Raw genomic sequence first — 21,785 nt, forward strand, 5'->3', positions numbered from 1 at the left:
ATTTAAACTAAATTGCCAGGATCCCATTCCCCTGTTAAGTATGTCGGAGGGGAGAGAAGCTGAGATGGAATTAGAAGTTATGATGCCAGTAAGTGAGTCTGAAAGGCAGAGGAAACATAGGCTAGAAAATAAAGAAGTGAGTCTAGCAAAGTTAAGTGGAATATATTTTAATGCGAGGAGCCTGAGGAATAAGACAGATGAGCTGAGGGCACAGATAGGCACATAGGAGTGTGATATCATAGGTATGACAAGACTTGGTTGAAAGATGGGCAGGATTAACAGCTCAACATTCCTGATTATAAGATATTCAGATGAGAGGGGGATAGAAGTGGGGTTGGGGAGGGGATTGCAACGAATCAATTATGGCAGTGAGAGAGAGAGTATCTTGGAAGGGGTTATCAAATAAGGTAATATGGGTAGAAGTAAAAAATACAAAAGGGGCAAACACACTAATGGATGTGTACCACAGGCCCCCCAAACTGTAAGGGAGAGTTGGAGGATCAAATGTGCAACCACATTTCAGAAATGTATAGGAGCAGTAAGGGGAGAAAAGGGGATTTTAACTGCTCATATATTTATTGGGATAGTTTTAAAGTGCAAGGTAGGGAAGAGCAAAATTCTTAAATTTTATCCAGGAAAATTTAGCCAGAAGGTAGAAATATTGTGAACTGTGAGGAGGATAGTGATAGACTTCAAGAGGACATTGTGTGGAATGGGCAGACGTGTAAGAAGTGATGTATTTTTGGTAAGAAGAATGAGGAGAGGCAAAATAAAAAGCTGTCATTCTAAAGGGAGCACGGTAGCCAAGGGATCTAAGATTGGGGGTATATGTCCACGAATTGGAGAGTATTGCAAGACAGGCTGAGAAAGCAGTTGAATTGGCATATGGGATCCTGGGTTTTATTGATCGAGGCATAGGAGGTCTTGTGGCACAGTGCATAACGTCCCTACCTCTGAGTCAAAAGCTTCGGGTTTGAGTTTTACTCCAGGACTTGATAGTCACAGAAGTTGTATTCTTCATGTGACCAAAATCCATCAATATGCCCTATGGGGCGGCACAGTGGTTAGCACTGCTGCCTCACAGTGCCACGGACCCGGGTTCAATTACAGCCTCGGGTGACGGTCTGTGTCGAGTTTGCACATTCTCCCTGTGCCTGTGTGAGTTTTCTCCGGGTGCTTCGGGTTCCTCCCACATCCCAAAGCTGCGTGGGTAATGTTGATTGGCCATGCTAAATTATCCCTTAGTGTCATGGGGATCAGTGGGTAAAATACTTGGGGTTACGGGGATAGGGCCTGGGTGGGATTGTTGTTAGTGCAGCCTTGCTGGGCCGAATGACCTCCGATTCAATGAAAAAAAAAGGCAGGTGATAAGAGTGGGAATGTCTCCTGATCAACCAGAACAGCATGAATGTTGCAGGTATCCTATCCTTAATTGGATACCTTAATCTCAGGATACAGCAATACAAAATTAGTATGTTAAAAAATGATTTTGATGTGCTGCTTTTCTTTATTTTCAGTGAGAGCAACCCTCACTCTGTGTCAAGAAGTGCAGATAAAGATGAGGACCCTGCCGCACTAGCAGAGAGTTGTTTTCGAGAACTGCTGGGACGTGCAGCCTATGGTAACATGAACAATGCGATCAGACCTGTACTAGTGTAAGTCTAAATAATGTTTATAGATGTTAGTATTTTTCCATAAGAATTTAGAGTAAAAGAAGTTGCATTGTAAATAATTTTAGAAAACACGGTGATTTTAAAACTATGCTTCTCTCCTCTCTCTTTGTCCTTTTTCTTTATTTGTTTTCCTTCCGCCTATGCAAAAAGAGAAAACTGCTGTCCAGTGGAGGGTGAGGCTGCAGTCTTGCAGAAGTTGATATGGGGAAGTTGGGTAAAATAATTGAGGATTGAAGCTGAAGGCAGGTATCAAGGGCTTCCAGTCTTGGGTCCACATGTTTTAAAATTTTAAAATTAAAATGTGGAGAGGCCAAAAGGCATCTCAAAGGCGCTCGCACAACTCTCTCTCTTTCATTCCTAGAGTTGGTATTTAATAACTTCATGGCACATTTCAAAAGATGTACTACCCAAGTTCATCTGTAATCTGTTCCATGTGTTAAACAATGCTTCTAGTTTTCAATCTTCTAAAACAAAACCCTAACCTAAAACCCCACACGCTTCACTTTCTATTGCATTCATCATCCACCTTCTAAAATTGAAGCCTTATCTGCACTTCCAATAAGAGCAAAAGATATTTTTAAACTATTATTTTCAGAAGTACACAAGAAACTAATCACTGAGATACCTATCTCAAAATATAAACCAGGATTGCTTGCAGAGACCTTCAGTCATACATACTACAAGTAGCAGCACTGATGCTTCAATATTTCAGTCCTTCATCTACCAGCAGAATTGTAGATCAAGTTTTTGCTAAGCCTACAGATCTTCTATTTTCTGGTTCTTTTGCCAATTACTTAAAGTTTGTGCCTTGTGCCATTAGAAATAGTTTCTCCTTGTTTACCTAATCAATACTTTTCTTGATTTTGAACACCTCTGTTGCTTTAAGGCAAACAACCCCGAAGTTTCTCATCTCCCCACTTAAATGAAGTTCTACATCCCATATACCATAACAAATATAGCTGTAGGAATTTATAATGTAAAAGGTTGACAGGATGTATGCGCAGATGCAAGTTTTTATAACCATTCGAGTGGGTGAAAGCACTCTTCAGTGTTATTACGTCAGTGCAGACCTGAAGGTCACAGGTTCAAATCCTGGACTATCTGCAGCCATGGTGCCAGGACTTGGCAAGAATCAGCCCCTTCAGTAAGAGAATGAGGAAAATGGGGAAACAAAACTATAGAGTGAACAACTTTTTTCATGAACAGTATTAAAACCTAAGTGCAAAATAAAACTAAAAAGCAAATCAAAACTGCAGTAACCTAATGAGTATTTTTAAATGTACACTGATCTTGTGCACTTGACAGCTGTACTCCAAGAAAAGCCTGCCTGCAGCCTCAAATTATTGGCCAAGCAGACTTATCTTGACGTACTTCCATTGACATTGAAGTACTTCCCTTTAGTCTCTACGGGATCTGCATTTTACTGTTAGAGATACCCACGTTATTTGGCCAGGTGCACCGCCACACCTTGCATGCCTTCTCTTCTGTAGTCGCAGGCCAGATTGGAAGCTTCCATGGGCTGGGTGTGCTCTGCTGCCTGTGGTTTGCCAAAGTCTATGCTAGGTTGATGCAGTAGACAGTTTTGCTTTCTACTAGGATGTCAGCTTTACCTAAAATCTCATGAATAATTGGGATCAACGTTTTTTAGCAAGTCAAGAATTATGCAAATTTATACATACTCTGATTTATTCCCGTGAAGCATGAAACCAATGAGGATGTTTTTGCTGCAACTCCTGACAAAGCAGATAAATCACTTTAAAATATTGATAGATTCCATCTTCAGGGTTAGCACTCAAAATGTACTTAAGTTTGATTACGACCTCAGGTGGAGTTTGCACATTCTCCCCATGTCTGGGTGGGATTCCTCCGGGTGTTCTAGTTTCCTCCCACAGTCCAAAGTTGTGCAGGTTTGGGGGATTAGCCCTTTGAGGCTGCAGAACTTGGAATTTCTTAATGTAAAGAGTTCCTGCTCCTTGTCACAGACAGCAGTGGCCTTGTATGTGGTGGGTATCGGTTCCATCCCTACGAGAGGTCTCGGTATTATGTGGGTCCTGGCCTAGATTATTGCATTTAACAGACTCTTACTGAAATTGTGACAGGAATATTCTGGAATAACCATTTATTTTGTTCTGGCTTTAATGTGTTTTTAATTGGTATTTTTAGTTGCAGTTCATTTATCTAACTGGTGACATGTCCTACATAAGAGCAAAGTTTTTTTAGTGGCCTTATTTAATGATCCAGTTGCTTAACGATAAAAGGTTCAAATTTTCTTTTAAACTTTATTTCATTAGCTGATTGAAAAGTAACAGCCAATTAAAAAGGAACAATGAGCAAACTCATGACATTTAAGTTGTTAAAAGTCTGAGCAGATTATTCAAGCTGCAGGACAAGGTTGACTGGAATTGGTGCTTTAATCTGCAAAATGTTTGTTCATGTTGCGTCAAAGGTAAAACTAGATGAAAGAGCTGTATTAGTATGGTCTGCATAGCCTATTACAGCGCCAGCACTGCTATGAAGTGCTAATTTCTTTATTTAAAACCTGCAATGCTTGTAATGAAGCAATACCCGCTATTATGCTGTATATAAATCAAAGAAGCTGACACCTTTTCATAGTTAAATTTGTGAAAATATGTATTTGTTTCATGTTTTATTCAGTTTCTAGCTAATTCTTGAATTGTAAAATTACTTAATGTATATGGTTTATGAACATTTTATTGATGCTGCGGCAAACAAGGCAACTGCAAAAATATATGAGCTCTGAAATTTGGTTCTGCAGTGCCAGTGTGCACTCTTCTGGTGTGAGCTACGCGGACGCTTTTCTGTAAGTGTGTTAGCATGCACATGGAGCATGTGCTAAAGTATGCAGACTAGACAGATTGAGAAGGCATTCAATGTGTAATGCCGAATTGATGCCAGCACAGCCATTTTGCAACTCAATGTTCCAGTTAACAGTCTTTCTTAGGACCACATCCAATGCATGTTTAGCAGCAGGAAGTCACCGCTCCCTCCTCCCCCCCGGTGCTGTTTAAACTATTTTCTATTTAACTATTTTCAGGTTAGTTACCAATTCATTTCTACTAACTATTGTTGCAATTGTAGAAGTGTTTAAATTCCAGAGCTGCTTAATGTTACTAAAGTCCACAGGGAATGGTATAGGGCATCCTGCAAGACTTTGTCCTGACTTCAAGGATTGTGCACAGACCACTTGCTTCCAGGAATGAGTGTAGTAGGTTACACTCTTCCTTGGACTACAACCTGACAGGGGAATGAGCAGAAGTGTATCGAGCAGGACAAGCTGCTGGAAGAGGGAGGAGGGCAAAAAGGACACCCAGCTTAAAAGCCATTTTTTCCCAGAGTGTTGAGGGGGCAATTCTCATATCTGAACCTCATCGAATAACAATGTGTCAGACATGTAAATAAGAACAAAATATTGCAGATGGTGGCGATCTGAAATAAAAACAACGTGCTGCAAAAACTCAGCACGTCTGGCAGCATCATGGACTTATAGTGAGGAATAAGAACAAGAGTTACTGTTTTTTGAGTCGAATATGACTCGCCTTTGGAACTAAAGAGAGGTAGAAGTATGGATTTTACGCTGTTGTGAAGGGGAGGAGGGCAGGTGGAGCAAAAGAGGTCAGGAATAGATTAGAGAGTGGGGTATTTAAGTGATAAAAATGTCACGGAACACCAGCAAAGGGAATGGTAATTATAGTATTAAAGACAAAACTTAGTCAGAGTAGGTGTTAATAGCAGAATAAAGGTGAGTGCTCTCTGAAAGCAAAATAACAGAATGTGTTAATAGCAGAATAGGCTGGCACTAAAATCAAAATGGAGGACAGAGTTCATGATGTAAGTTGTTGAACTCAATGTGAATCCGGAAGGCTGTAAGGTGCCGTTCCTCCAGCTTTGGTTTGGTTTTATTGGAATATTGTAGCAGGCGGAAGCGAGAAGATGGTGAACTGAAATTGCAAGCAGCTTGAAGGCTGAGGTCATGCTTGCAGACTGACAGAGATGTTCCGTAAAGTGGTCGCAGTCTGTGTTTGGTCTCCTTTACTAATTTGGAGGAGATGGCATTTTGAGCAGTAGAGTAAATTGAAACAGGTACAAGTAAATAACTGCTTCACCTGGAAGGACTAAATTATAGAATCCCTACAGTGCAGAAGGAGGCCATTCAGCCCATCGAATCTGCACCGACCACAATCCCATCTAGGCCCTATCCCGTAACTGCACATAACCACTAGACCATCAGGGAGTTTGTGGTCTTGGGACAAGGAAGAGATAAATAGGCAATTGATAGACCTCCATGATTTCACTTAGGAAACAAAGCACAAGTGCACTAAAGGTGTTATTACCTGGTAGTAAGGTTGTATTGTTACAATCAAGCGAAGGGTAGGAAGGCTTCCTTCTTTCCCCATTCCATGCTTGACCACAACAGGTTTTTTGCCAAATTAATGAGTGTTTAACTGTTTGTGATGCGATTGTAAAAGCGACAGAGACAGATTTTCTTGTTTTTTAAAGAAAAAGGACAATAGTGTTTGTTGTACTCAGTCCAAATAAAATAATAAAACTGCAACTTTCAGACAGTCTCGAAGATCATATGCACGCAAATAGATGATAGGGTGGAGAGTAGATTAAGCAGTTTAAGGTTGAGTACAGTTAAAGGGATACAGCTGTTGTTGATTGATGATTTTGCTGACTCCAGCCGCAAGCCAGTGATTTTTCTGAATTGAGCATCAAGGCAGTGATGATGATGATGGTCAATCTATCTTTTTTTTCTGGAGGCTGCAACTGTGAGATTGAGACATACTCTCTGCTTGCTGCACATGGATAGTCAAATAACACAGGGCTTGAATCTTGCAAAGTTGTAAGGAGAGAAAAAGGGAATCCGCTCAGGATCACCCTCAACATCTCATTTGCTTGTGTTGGTCTGCAGACAATAAAGTTGCTTAAACACACAAAGGATTAGTAGGCTTGTCACATGTCTCTTACTCTCACGCTTGGTCTGTGGATTCCACTGCCTGGTATGTCTCATGGTTTGTCCCCAACCAGTTGAATATCCAGGTGATTGTCATGATGCTTTGCAGATGGGTTAGGAGATGGACTTCAAGGTGACTATACTTGCTGATGCTTTGCAGGCAGGTTATCTCCCTTTCAATAGCTTTGGAATGTAGAAGGTACAATGATGAGTCATAGAGGTTTACAGCATGGAAGCAGGCCATTCGGCCCAACCTGTCCATGCCACCCTTTTTTTAAAACCCCTAAGCTAATCCCAGTTGCCCGCATTTGGCCCATATCTCTCTATACCCATCGTACCCATGTAACTATCTAAATGCTTTTTAAAAGATAAAATTGTACCCGCCTCTACTACTACCTCTGGCAGCTTGTTCCAGATACTCACCACCCTCTGAAAAAATTGCCCCTCTGGACACTTTTGTATCTCTTCCCCCTCACCTTAAACCTATGCCCTCTAGTTTTAGACTCCCCTACCTTTGGGAAAAGATATTGACTATCTAGCTTGTCTATGCCCCTCATTATTTTATAGACCTCTATAAGGTCACCCCTCAGCCTCCTACGCTCCAGAGAAAAAAATCCCAGTCTATTCAGCCTCTCCTTATAACTCAATCCATCAAGTCCCAGTAGCATCCTAGTAAATCTTTTCTGCACTCTTTCTCATTTAATAATATCCTTTCTATAATAGGGTGACCAGAATTGCACACAGTATTCCAAGTGTGGCCTTACCAATGTCTTGTACAACTTTAACAAGACGTCCCAACTCCTGTATTCAATATTCTGACTGATGAAACCAAGCATGCCGAATGCCGCCTTCACCACTCTGTTCACCTGTGACTCCACTTTCAAGGAACTATAAACATGTATCCTAGATCTCTTTGTTCTGTAACTCTCCCCAACGCCCTACCATTAACTGAGTAAGTCCTGCCCTGGTTCAATCTACCAAAATGCATCACCTCGCATTTGTCTAAATTAAACTCCATCTGCCATTCGTCAGCCCACTGGCCCAATTGTTCAAGATCCCGTTGCAATTGGAGATAACTTTCTTCACTGTCCACTATGCCACCAATCTTGGTGTCATCTGCAAACTTACTAACCATGCCCCCTATATTCTCATCCAAATCATTAATATAAATGACAAATAACACTGGACCCAGCACTGATCCCTGAGGCACACCGCTGGTCACAGGCCTCCAGTTTGAAAAACAACTCTCTACAACCACCCTCTGGCTTCTGGCAAGAAGCCAATTTTGTATCCATTTAGATAACTCACCCTGGATCCCGTGAGATTTAACTTTATGCAACAACCTACCATGCAATACCTTGTCAAAGGCCTTGCTCAAGTCCATGTAGACAACATCAACTGCACTGCCCTCTTGGTTACCTTGGTTAAGGGGTAACCTTCTTGGTTACCCCTTCAAAAAACTCAATTAAATTTGTGATGCAAATTTCAATCTTTACTGTGCAGAAGGAGGCCATTTGACCCATCATGTCTGCACTGGCTCTTACTCACCTGCTTTATCCCAATAACCTTGCACATTCGGTATCCCAATAACCTTGCACATTCTTTCTTTTTCGATAGCGATCCAATGCCCTTATGAATATCTTGGTCGAACCTGCTTCCACCACTCTGTCGTAGTCATGATGTGGAGATGCCAGCGTTGGACTGGGGTAAACACAGTAAGAATTTTCACAACACCAGGTTAAAGTCCAACAGGTTTATTTGGTAGCAAATGCCGTTAGCTTTCGGAGCGCTGCTCCTTCGTCAGATGGAGTGGATATCTGCTCATAAACAAGGCATACAGAGACAACAATGTTTCTGTATGCCTTGTTTATGAGCAGATATCCACTCCATCTGTCGAAGGAGCAGTGCTCCGAAAGCTAATGGCATTTGCTACCAAATAAACCTGTTGGACTTTAACCTGGTGTTGTTAAAACTCTTACTGTGTCCACCACTCTCTCAGAAAGTTCGGTCTAGATTCCAACCACCCTCTGGGTGAAAAAACCTTTCCTCCCATCACTTCTACTCGTTTTGCCAATTTTCTTTGAATCTGCACCCTCCAGTTCTTAAAGCTCTCACTATTTGCCCTGACCCTCAGGATCGTGAATATCCATATCCAGTCACCTCTGGGCCTTTTTTCCCAGGAGAACAGACCCGACCCCTCATTTGCTACTGTTTACCCCTGGAATCATTCTTGTGAATCTCCTCTGTACTCTCTCCAATGCCATCACATCCTTCCTCAAGTATGTGGCCCAGAACTGTATACAGTACTCCGGATGAGACCTAACCAGTGTTTAATACATGTTCAAAATGACCTCCTTACTCTTGCACTCAATGCCCCTATTAATGAAACCAAGAATGCTATCTGCTTTATCTGCTCTCTCAACATGCCCTACCACCATTAATGACTTATGTACAGATACACTGAGGCCCCTTTGTTCCTGCACAGCCTTTTTGATTTTCTCCCTTTATTTTATACTATCTCTCCACATTCTTCCTGCCAAAATGCATCACCTCTCACTCTCTGCATTGAATTTCATCTGCCACTTGTCTGCCCAATCCACTAATAGCTCTATGTCCTTTTGAAGTTCAAGACTACCTTCATCACATTTGACAACAGCAAGAAACAGTACTTTTTACTGTATACTAATGCATATGACCAATCATATCTAATACCTTTTGAAAATCCATGTACACACATCATTAGCAACTTTCTCTGTTACCTCCTCAACAAACACCAACTTAGCGAAACATGATTTTCCCTTAATGAATCCATGCTGGCTTACCTTAATTGTCCTGCAGTTGTCTATTGATTTTTATACTGAATTATAGTTTCCAGACGTTTCCCCGGCACTGAGGTCGCAGTGAAAGGTCTGTAGTTGTGAGGCAGCATGGTGGCACAATGGTTGGCACTGCTGCCTCACAGCGCTAGGGACTCGGATGTATTTCTGGCTTGAGTCACTGCGCGGAGTCTGCGCGTTCTTACCATGTCTGCGTGGGTTTCCTCCGGGTGCTCCAGTTTCCTCCCACAGTCCGAAAGACGTGCTGGTTAGGTGCATTGGTCATACTAAATCCTCCCGCGTACACAAACAGGCGCCAGACTGAGGTGACTAGGGGATTTTCACAGTAAGTTCATTGCAGTGTTAATATGAGCCTTATTGTGACAATAATAAATAAATTTAACTTTAAGTTTTAAGTAAAGATAGCCATTCTAACAGCAACTCTCCAAGTATTCAGCCATCTTTGATCATAATTTCAAGTTGCTGGAATGTGGCTTTAGTCTGTGTTAAAAATGTAATTAGTGATTTTCAGCCAATAAATTGTCTTTTTTTTTAAGGCATGGCTTCATAACCATGTGCTTTATAATTTCCATCATTTGAATCAAGAGAAAAATAAATATTTAAGAATATTTTAATTTTTCCTCCAGTAGGACAACTCTCTGGTTCTGGCAAAATATAAGTCACTCTGGGGAGCTAAAATGCAAACCACGCATTGTAAAACAAATAAAGATAGGAATGACAGCTGAAGTGAATAGATTGAGTGAAACAAACTGTGTTAAGACAAAGTGTTTGGATAAGGAGGCTGGGAAATTGGCTGCAGATTTACAATCTTTTATGGATTTGATCTATCCAACTCATCACTGTTGCTCTCTCTCTTTGATTTCTAATATCTTGCCCTAAATGAATGATCTCTAAATTCTGCTGCCACTTATTGTGCATTCAGTGCCAGCTTTTGAATCGAAAGGAAAGAGAAGTGGCCAGAATTTTTAATGAATCTGTGGGTGGTTGTCATTTGATGGCTGTGGTTGAGGAATTTATCTTCTGTTTCAGTAAAAGTTCTGCAGTTACTGAACTTCAGTCAATCTGAACTACCTAAACACCAGACATTCACAATAAAGAAACAGTTTCAGAGCTTCCAGTTCAATTTGGACATTTCACATTGATTTATGGTTAACTCTTTCACAGTGCTGTACAACACGTGTACAGATGTAGTTGAAGGTGACCAAAGGTTGGGATCAGCATTTTCAAGGGTATTTGACATTCCGGAAGGGCAAGAGGAAAGGAGATGTGATAGTTGTGTTACAGAATGTCAGAATTATTATTGCACATAAGCCATTTGGCCCATCATGTCTACACCAACTCTCCATATGAGTAATTCACTTTGTGCCTTTCTCCTGCCTTCTCCCCATAACCCTACATCTTTCTTTTCGGGTAACTGTTTAATTTCCTTTTGAATGCTTCAGTTGAACCTGCCTCCGCTACACAGACTCAGGCCGTGCGTTCCAGACCTCAACCACTTGCTATATTAACTTTTTTTTTGTCATATCGATTTTGCTTCTTTTGCCAGTTGCTTTAAATATGTGTCCTTTTGCTCTCAATCCATTTACCAGAAGATGAAATAGTTTATCTCAATCTACTCTGTCCAAACCACCCATGATTTTCAATACCTTTATCAGATCTCCCTGCAGCCTACTTTTCTCCAAGGAAAACAGTTCAAACTGTTCCTATCTATCTCCATAATTGGATTCCCTAGATTCTAGAAAGGATTTAAAATTGCAAATGTAACACCTCTGTTCAAGAAAAAAGAGAAACAGAAAACCGGAAACTATAGGCCAGTTAGCCAATGTCTATCCGGCTTTGGTAAAATGCTAGAATCCATTATTAGAATCACAGAATCCCTACGGTGTAGAAGGAGGCCATTCAGCCCATATCTAGCCTGCACCGACAACAATCCCACCCTTTTCCTGCAACCCCATGCATTTACCTTGCTAATCCCTCTGACGCTAAGGGACAATTTAACATGGGCAATCAACCTAATCCACACATCTTTGGACTGTGGGAAGAAACTGGAACACCCGGAGGAAACCCACGCAGACACGGGGAGAACATGCAAACTCCACACAGACAGTGACCCGAGGCCGGAATTGAACCTGGGTCCCTGGCGCTGAGGCAGCAGTGCTAGCCACTGTGCCACCGTGCTGCCCAAGAGCAGATAGCTGGACAACCAATGCAATCTGGCAAAGTTGTATCATGTTGTCTCCTGAAGAGGTCTAGAGGCTTGTATAGTTGAACAATAACTGTTTCTTCACAACAGACTGGACACATATCTGTAAGACGCAGTCCCGAATAGCTGCTATCTCCATGCCAGCTTCTACAAGACTCACTACTAATCTACTACCCCTGTGTGCTGTCTACATCTTGACATGGATGGTACTGTTTCTGCAGTCCCAAACATCCCAATACTATACCCCCTCCCCCCATATTTTTACCCTTTTACCCTTTTCTGTATAGGCCAGCAATGCTTTTCTCTTCAGCTAATTCCCTTTTAGAAAGCGACAATGAAATTGACCTCCACCTCACTGTGGTTTATTCCAGATCCTAACCACTTGTGTTTTTTAAAATTTCTCTCGTATTGTCTCTGGTTCTTTTACCTTAAACCAGCATCCTTGATCTTTCCACCAATAGAAACATTTTTTTCTCCATCTACTCTGTCCAGGCCCTCACATCATTTTGAACACCTCAGTTAAATTTCACCTTGACCTTCTTTGCTTCAAGGAGAACTATCACAACAGCCAATCTATCCCAGGAACTATTCTTGTAAATCTTGCCTGCACTTTCTCCAATGTCTTCACACCTTTCTGTAAATGTTGTGCCCAGAAGTTGACGCTGAACCAGTGTTTCTGTAAACGTTCACCATAAATTTGTTGCTGTTGAACTCTATACGTATATGTATAAAATCCAGGATCCTTTTTGTCTTTAAAGTTAAGATGATCTATGGGTAATTTTTTATTAGTCAAGGCATAGCTTGTAAGCACAGGCACGTAATGTTAGTACTGTACAGAACACTAGCTGGGCCACAGCTTGATGCTGAGTAGAGTTCTGCTCACCACAGTACAGGAAAGGTGATTGAACTAGATAGGGTATCAAGAATTTTGGCTCCAAGTATAAGATTGGGTAGACTGGCCTATTTTAGAGCAAAGAAAGCTGAGGAGGGATTTAATTATGGTGTCCAAAATTGAGGAGCCTAGATAGAAAAGCTCCTTTTGAGCCTTTCCCCTAGGAGAGAGGTTACTAGACAAGGCATAGGTTTAAACCAATTGGCAGAAGAATTTGAGGGGGCATGGTAAATATTTTCACCCAGAGGATGTGGGGATCTCGCAACTCAAAAGGGTGGTGGAGGGAGAAATCCTCTTTTTTTAAAAAAAATAGGATGTGCACTTGAAGTGCTGTTAACCTACAAGGCTACAGATCAAGGGATTAGGCTGGTGAGCATTTTTCTTCAGCTGGCACAGACGCAATGGTCCAAGATAGCCTCCTTCTGTGCCTTACATTTCTATGCTTAATCGGAGGTTGAAGGTGATATTCCTAGACTACCTATTCCTGAAATTCCCACTTTTATAGACCTCAGCATTAAACAACTTTGGTTAACTTCACGTCACCTGAAATCGGTGACTACAGTAGACCAGGGTTTTTCAAAGTGGGGGTCGCAACCCACGCATGAGTCCACAGGGATGTTGAAAATGGGTTGGCAGGATGTTCTGTGGTTCTGTTCAAAAGAAAAGCAAGAGGTTATCAAGAGTGAGGATCTCTCGACTCAAGATGGTGACATAGCCAACATGAAGAGGAAAAGCTCAGTATTGCCTGATAGAATTCAAGTTGTGTACTTTGAAAGGAAAAGATAAGATGTATTTTTAAAGGTACAATATTATGTTGACCACAAAGCTGCATATTTTGCTGGCTTTTACAGTCTTGCACCAACGTTGAGATAAGAGCCAGAAATGATGTTTGTTTTACTGTTATTTTAATGAAACCATGGTGAATTCAGACCACCAACAGCCTTGACCCATTACAGAACAGCTTCTAGTGGAGATGGTTCCCTAAAAACATTGAAAGAATATACTTTGCCTCCTTCTTTATTGAATTGATTGTGGTTTTGGACTTGCTACCGCCCAGTAGTCCATTTTTCCCTTCTTTCTTAAACTAAGTTAGCATGGAGTTATTAAAGGATGTAATGTTACAAATATTGAGGTAAATTATCTAAACTAAATGTTGATCTTCTCATTTGTGCTTGCTTATACTGAATGGGTTGTGTTCATGTTATTGCCCAATAAGATCATTGGTTTCTTACTTGACTCTGCAATGCATCTTAACTGATTGCTAATTGAGTTTTTTATTTATAGTCATTTAGACAACCATCAGCTCTGGGACCCAAATGCATTTGCGGTTTCCTGCTTCAAAATCACAATGTATTCTATACAGGTAATGATTTATGTTATTTCTACAAGAAAGAAAAATTCCTGCAGCCTGATAATGGGGCTAATGTGTAGCTTTCTTCTCTATTAAAAGCTTAAGAAGTTAAATTGATCGTTGATCATGACACAAGTGCTTGACTGAATTTTGATTTTTAGGTCTATGCTCTGTTTTGTGACTGAGCTGCAAGTAACTGAAGAGGTTTCATGTTTACATCACAGAGCAAAATACTAAATGCGAGATGAGTGTTAATGGAAATATGTTGGAGGTGGTGATGTTGTATTTAGCTCATGTTTTGCTGCAGTTTCAAAAACCGATGTATCTGACATTTATTCATTTGGGCTAATTATACTAGATCATACGTCTGGTGGGGAATTTTGCCTGCCAGGAGTTCAAATCAGGACTCGAGGCATGTGTCTCCAAATTGCTGATATCCACTCCTGGGGGCATAAAGCTTCTTCCACAATGCAATGTCTTAAAAATTGTCTCTCCTTGGTGAAGCATGAAATTCTGACCCTTTATTATTTTGAGATAGCAAAAATAGAAATCTAAAATTTGAATGGTTCAGTTTAATTTTAGTAGGTTTCTCCATCCACATCTTCCCAGTTTTTCCTAGTTAAACCATGTATTTATATGCTTGGTCCAGTTCAGTTCCTGGTCAATGGTAACGTCCCGAGCGTTGTTGGCAGGGGATTCAGTAGTGAGAATGCCATTGAATGTCAAGGGGCGATAGTTAGATTCTCGTTAAAAATGGTCATGGCATGGCACTTGTGTGAATATTACTTTCCACTTAGCAGCCCAAGCTTGAATGTTGTCCGAGCCTTGCTGCATCTTGCCTCTGAGGAGTTGTAAATGGCACTGAAGATTGTGCAATCATCAGTAAACATCCCCACTTCTGATGTTATGATGGTGGGATGGTCACTGATGAAGCAGCCGAAGATGCTTGGTCCTAGGACATTGCCCTGAGGAAATCTTGCAGCGATCTGGGGCCTGAAATTATTAATCTTCCACAACCATCCATCTTCCTTTTTTCCAGATACAACACCTCCAACCAGTGGAGGGTCTTCACCCTGGTTCCCTTTCACTTGTTTTGCTCCGCCTCCTTGATGCCACATCTGATCAATGTTGGCTCAATGTCAAGGGCAGTCACTCTCACTTCTTGTGTTCAGCTTTTTTGCCTGTGTTTGAACCAAGTCTATAATAGGGTCAGGAGCTGTCTCACCCTAGCACAGCCCAAACAACATCAACGAGCAGGTTATTGGTGAGTGCTTCTTAATAGAACACTCTCAATGACACCTTCAACAATTTTGCTGATATAAGAATTTGCGTTCTGCAAAGTGCCTCGTTAAACAAACTTTATCTTGTTTTCTGCTTGCATTTTGAACTGGATTATTGCTTTCATTTTTGTTCATCTTCATGAAAATGTTTTCAGCTTTGTCTCTATTTTGAATGAAAATGCTATTTCTGTCTGAACTTGTTTACAATAAATTTACCATTACAGGCCCAGCATTCTCATCATGTGATTCAGCAGATTCTCCGACATCTGGACACACACAACAAGGATTCTCCAAGGGTCCGCGCAGGCATTGTACAGGTCCTTTTAGAGACTGTTACTATAGCAGCGAAAGGTTCTATTGGTAAGCAGAATTGACAATAAGAAAAAAATAAAAGAACACTAGCAGAATAAACTTTGACTGTTTCCATCTATGTTCATTTGTTCATCACACATGCAGTGGTCACATTTATGGCTTCAGTTGCCCCCCCACTCCCTGCATGTGACGCACTTCCTGATTTCAGCTGTAGCCTTAAGTGTAATGTAGAGTGCAGGCTAGTTGTCCCAGTGAGAGAAAGCTAATCGGCCAAATCACCTGGCAAGTAACAAACTTTATGCTATCATTTATGTGCTTCACAGGTAACACCAGACCCACCGCATTCTTCTGTGTTTGTCCTATGAAACATTTAAAGAATTACCCCACCTGTTCTGGTTCCATTGCCCATTTTGCCATGCTTTTTTATGTGCGCGTTGGACTGTCTTTAACCAGCTATCTGATATCATGGATGAGATTTTCTGGCCACTTTCGCCTCGAGGCTGGAAAATCCCACCCGAGGTCAGTGGACCTTTGCATGGCCTGTGTCCCGCCCGCTACGATTCCCGTGGCGGGCAGGGTGGGAAAACTGCCTCATGTGCTCAAATTCACCTTTTCCCCTCTATTTTCATACAATTAAAGGAAGCAGAGAATTGCAGTTATGTAGGGCTACCCTGGTTCCATAAAGTGAGAAAAAAGGCTCCATGTTACGTTTTCTTTAAGTAGCTTTTCTTCAAGTTCTTTCTGGCAAAGGCAGTAAAAGTAGTTGTACAAGGTTTGAGTGTCATTTTAAAGTTTGTTGGCTCAGCATTTCCTCTCTTGGGCTTGTTAAAATCTAATCTTACTGCTTTTGCTATTTCAAGAGTTTTGCGCCAAACTAGTAATTTGACTAATTGAAGACTTTTCTGCTGTTTACATGTATCATTGCTATTAAGTAACTGTTACATTTTTGTTTCTTCTCTCTTCCTCCTTCCCTAAAAATAAGTTACATAGTCACCATCAAATATTTAAATGAGTACCAATTTTGATGTTTTTTTCTTGAAATAGGTCCAACTGTCTTGGAGGTGTTTAACACATTGTTGAAACACTTGCGCCTCAGTGTTGATTTTGAGTTGTCCAATGAGCGTGTTGGTGCTTTATCAACAAGCAACGATGAGAAAGTAGTTCAGGATACAATTATCCAGACTATTGGTGAGTACAGAATTCTGCAGTGTAACATTTGTGTTAATTATTTCTGATGGCACTAACTTAGGCCATGACTGCATGCAAACATCCTACTTAAACCCAGTATAATATATATATTATATATATATATATATATAATATATATATGGTTGGTCCAGTTCAGTTTCTGGTCAATGGTAATGCCCAGGTTTTGTTGGTGGGGGATCCAGTAGTCAGATTGCCTGAAAGACATGCTGGTTAGGTATATTGGCCATGCTAAATTCTCCCTCAGTGTACCCGAACAGGTGCCGGAGTGTGGCGACTAGGGGATTTTCACAGTAACTTCATTGCAGAGTTAATGTAAGCCTACTTGTGACACTAAATAAATTTTAAACTATAAATCATAATGGGTTAGAGCTTGAAACCTCAAGTCTTTCTAGTCTAGTGACTTTATATTAAAATTCTCATGTCGCTTTTTGCAGGTTGTGGAATTGCACGATTTTTTTGACTACCTTGAGTTACATCATGTACAACCATATTTTGCAAAGATACTAATAACTAAAAAAGAAAAGCATCTTCCTGACTATGTAGAATTGAGAGAAATTCTTTGTCAGTATTGAATATATTGTTTGTACCATTCATTTGGAAAATGTTTTGACCACACTGTTGGCTAACTAACTATACCTTTCGTTTACTTAAATTTTATGTTTCTTAACTAGTGCTGCAGTAGTTATAATTATGACTGGCTCTCTAGTTTTCCCTGACTCTTGCTAGGACTGGCACTTGTGAACAAAAGTTCAATCTACTCACTTGCACTCGCACCTACATAATTAGAGTATTTTAGTGCTTGCTGTGAAATAAATGATGTGAATTGAGAGCAGAATAAGCTGAGGCATACAGATGTTATCTTGGAGTTAACTCCTACCTTATCCTAATTTATTACACCCAACATTTTCAAGCCATCCTATGTTAACAAACTGATTTAAAATATTGGTGCAAGTGCACAATAGGGAAATTAGTTCACCAATCAAGTGCACTTCAGTGCTGTGCCGAATCTTGTCACTTGTATGTGTAAAGGTGGATGCTATTCCTAATGTATTAGTGTGACGGAGTGATAAGGCCAGTCCACACTGTTGTTGCCTTCTAATTTTCTGCTTGCAAACATATTGGGATATTTTTCTATATCCAGGATTCTAATGTGATCAGTAAACTCATAATGATACGTAGGACTCATAAATTTCTTTATAACCAAGTTCCAACATAAATTCACACTTTCTTTCTAGTTAGTCACTTGTTTAAACCTCAGTTATGTCCTGGAAACAAAACGTGGCTGAGAAATTTCCTTTGAGCTGCTTCCGCTCTGCTGCAAAAATCCATCAGGGTGGGATCCAGCAAACTCAGCCACTCCAAACTTCTGGTGAAGTGATGGTGGCAGAGTGGGGGCAGCACTAAGAAATCATCTAACCTTGAATGCTCCTTAGTTTTCATGCTGGAGCTCTTGCTATGAGGTGGTATGTATCTTAAGATCCAGTTTGCACTACTACATCATTTCGAAAGTGAAATCTTAAAGATTTCAGGCAAGTCCTTGTTTATGTGACAGTAAAAGTTGGAGCTCATTGTTGACCAGGAGCCAATCAGTGAAAAGATAAGCAAGCAGGACTAAATATCTTTCTTCTATTAACCTAATGTTTGCTCTACCTTGGGTTTGCCCTGCTCTTGAGATATCTTCTCTTTCACTCCTTCCCCAGGACAATCAAACATTATCCAGTCGGCACTTTTTAAAATTCCATTAGTTTTCCCACCACAAAATTGTATGAAAATTCCTTTTAATTTATTATGTGTTATTTTGAGAATGAACTACTTAATAAACCTGAAGTGAACTGGCAAGTGACATTAGCCCAAGATTTGCCGTGGCAAGCCATTGAGTGGTGTCAGCTATTTGTTAGACTTTGTCTGTTTAGCGTTGCTGATATTTGCCCTGCAAGTTGCTGAAACTGAGGTGGAAAGGGGCATCTCGGTAAACAGGCACTGGAATCTGAGTGAGCAGATTAGGAGATTTATCAATCAGATCGCAGCATTGTGAAATTTACAGAGCAACAGTAAGAAAGAAATATAATAGGAATGGTATACTCCAATGTCAAATCTGGTACAGAAAGTTGAGATGGAAAAAAATTAAAATGATAGACATCTTTAAAATCTGTAATTATCATTGAAACCTGAAGGAATGAGACTTAATTGCTGAAAACCTACCACCTTGGGGCGGGCAATGTTCCCAGAACGGAAATCCCCATTGGCCTCGAGCGGGATTTTGCGATCTTACCCGAGTGAGGCTGTAAAAACCCCCATATTTCTAACAGTTAATTGTCAGTGCCAGGATGCTTGGCTGTATTTCACACTTATCATTTAATTAAAATGGTTCCAAGACTTCAAGTGATTGGATTTATCTTTCTGCAATGAGATTATTTCGTATCTATCATGCTAATACAGAGAACTTTGCGTGGCTCCAAGTATTTGAATGGGGAGCAAGACGGTGAGATGCCGTTTTTACATTGATAAAGCTGCCTTCTCCTGAAGTTGCTGTGGCATTTGTGCATAAATAGCACACATTAGTCTAACAAGAAAATTTGGACCAGGGTGCCTGGTAATAGATCAGCAGCTTCGTAAAGGCTTTTTGTTCCTATTGTTGTTCCAGTTTGACACTTTAAAAATGGGACCTGAGAAATACCCATAGTAAACATACAAATTATTGCCCCTAACAGGTTAAATTATCTTTTAAAAAGACTGTCACCCTTCACCCCCTTTTTTATAAACAAAAGCCAAAGCAGCATTTGTAAGCTTATGCATTTATTTCCTGCTGATTGTAAGTTCCATGAATCATCGGTTACGGTCTTTCATTCCCAACTCTAGAATTAAAGGTCTGTTTATTGCATAAAATTTTGAAATTTTCAAAAGAAAGAATAAAATGTATTAAGCTGATTTTAGGGTAAATAACTACTGTGAAAGACATATGAAACATCATTAACTTACAGTCCTGCCAGAAAGTGGTGTTCGAAAAATATTCTCGAGGGTTTAGTTGTTGCCGTAGTGATGCTAAGTACTATTGCTTGTGATGTTCAGTTATTCCACCACATTAACTGCATCTAATTTGCATATACTTGGAATGCGTGAAAGAATGCCTATTAAAGAGTTTTATTCATTATAAAACTTTCAGTGAAAAATAGCGATGGTATAAGAATTATCAATGCTGTCATCTCAGACCAGGATTCTTGTTGTGTTGAGCCTGCAGCCCCCAAGTTTGCTCAGCTGAGGATAATCAGCAGGCTATGAAGAACATTGTACATTATATTTGGGTGCTTGTGAAAAAAATAAATTAGGGCAGTTTATTTTTACTTTTGAGATTAGGGGAAGAACTATTTCCTTTTGGTTGTAATAATAAGACACCAAAAGTAGATTTATAAATTTACAAGGATTTCCAAATGGTGTGGGATTAATTAGCAGAGCTAGTCTCATAATTCTTGTTTTAGCGCACTAAATCTGACTGTTGTCCTGACTCACTGAATGACCAATACCATTTACATTGATGCTGAAATGTCAGAGGGTGATTTTCACCCAGAGTGCAAATGATAGTCAGTCCAGGCACTGCATCCGGGCAAAAGGATTGGAATGCAACAATCCATTTTCCTGGTCTGCCATATTTGAATTAAATTTGACAAGCTGTCAGTGCAAAATGTGTTCCCTATAAAAATCCCAATTTAAAGGGAGGGCAGGAAATTAAAAGGGGAAAAATCTCTGCTTTGTCACACAGACTGATGGGAACTTCCAGAAGATGCACCGTTACACATTCCTGCTCATCCAAACACCAATGCAGGAACATCCAGCATGCATCGATTGGGAGTTTATAGGGATCTGCACTGGCTGGCTGACTGAGCACAAATTAATTTTTTAAAAATTCATTCATGACATGTAAGCTTCATTGGCTAGGCTGGCATTTATTGCCCATTCCTAGTTGCCCTTGAGAAGGTGACAGTGAGATGCCAGGAACATCCCATTTCTAACCTTATGATGGAGAGAAGGTCAATGATGAAGCAGCAGAAGATTGGGCCTAGAACACTACCCTGAGGAACCACTGCGGTGATGTCCTGAAGCTGAGATGATTGACCTCCAACCACCACAGCCTTCTTCCTTTGTGCCAATAATGACTCCAACCAGTGAAGCGTTTTCCCCCCTGATTCCCATTGATTCCAGTTTTGCTAGGGTTCCTTGAGGTCATACTCTGTCAACTGTTGCCTTGATGTCAAGGACAGCCACTCTCTCCTCGCCGGTGTTCAGCTCTTTTGTCTATGTTTGAACCTGGGCTATAATGAGGTTATGAGCTGAGTGACCCTGGCGGAACCCAAACTGAGAATCCGTGAGCAGGTTATTGCTGAGCAACTGCGCTTGATAGCGATTTTGATGACTCCTTCCTTCTGACCGAAAGTAGACTGAAGGGGCATTAATTGGCTGAGTTGAATTTGTCCTGTTTTTTGTGGACAGGACGCACTGGGCAATTTTCCACATTTCCAGGTCGATGCCAGTGTTGCAGCTGTTCAGGAACAGCTTTCATCAATGTATAAAATGATTAAGGGATTGAATAGTGCAAAATAAAACCGGAAAGTGATGGAAAGAGTGAACAGGTCTGGCAGGATCTATGATGGGAGAAGCAATTAACATTTCATGTATGTGACCTCTCCTCAGACTGGGAAGTTAGAAATGCAGTAGGTTTTGAGTGAGGGTGGGTGGGGAAAGGGACACAAGGAAGCTCTGTGTCAGGGCAGAGGCAAAGCAAGATTAAATGACAATAGGGTTCAAGAAGCAATGCAGTAAGGAAAATTAGTATATTAAAGCAAACACTGTGGATGCTGGAAATCTGAAGTAGAAAGAGAAAATGCTGGAAAAACTCAGCAAGCAGGTATAACAGCATCTGTGGAGAGAGAAACAGTTAATGTTTCGAGTCTGTGTGACTCCTTCAGGAAAACTACTAATTCCTTTAAAGGGTGTGTAATTCTCCAATTATTGTAAGAATAATTCTGTCCTGTTGGTACTGCTTCACATGGCTGTTAGT

The 21,785-nt window shown here is 40.6% G+C and overlaps 1 protein-coding gene across 3 annotated transcripts in view; it reads left to right on the forward strand.

Annotated features, from left to right (window-relative positions):
* Positions 1-21,785, forward strand: part of efr3a (EFR3 homolog A (S. cerevisiae)) — a 178,053-nt gene that overhangs the window by 98,950 nt on the left and 57,318 nt on the right. For all 3 annotated transcript variants that reach the window (XM_078216096.1, XM_078216094.1, XM_078216095.1), the window contains 4 exons: positions 1,518-1,655; positions 13,865-13,943; positions 15,436-15,571; positions 16,568-16,711. In XM_078216096.1, the coding sequence (XP_078072222.1) occupies positions 1,518-1,655; positions 13,865-13,943; positions 15,436-15,571; positions 16,568-16,711 (497 nt within the window). The remainder of the gene's footprint in view (positions 1-1,517; positions 1,656-13,864; positions 13,944-15,435; positions 15,572-16,567; positions 16,712-21,785) is intronic.

The sequence above is a fragment of the Mustelus asterias genome, chromosome 7 (assembly GCF_964213995.1).
Source record: "Mustelus asterias chromosome 7, sMusAst1.hap1.1, whole genome shotgun sequence".
Lineage (NCBI taxonomy): Eukaryota > Metazoa > Chordata > Chondrichthyes > Carcharhiniformes > Triakidae > Mustelus > Mustelus asterias.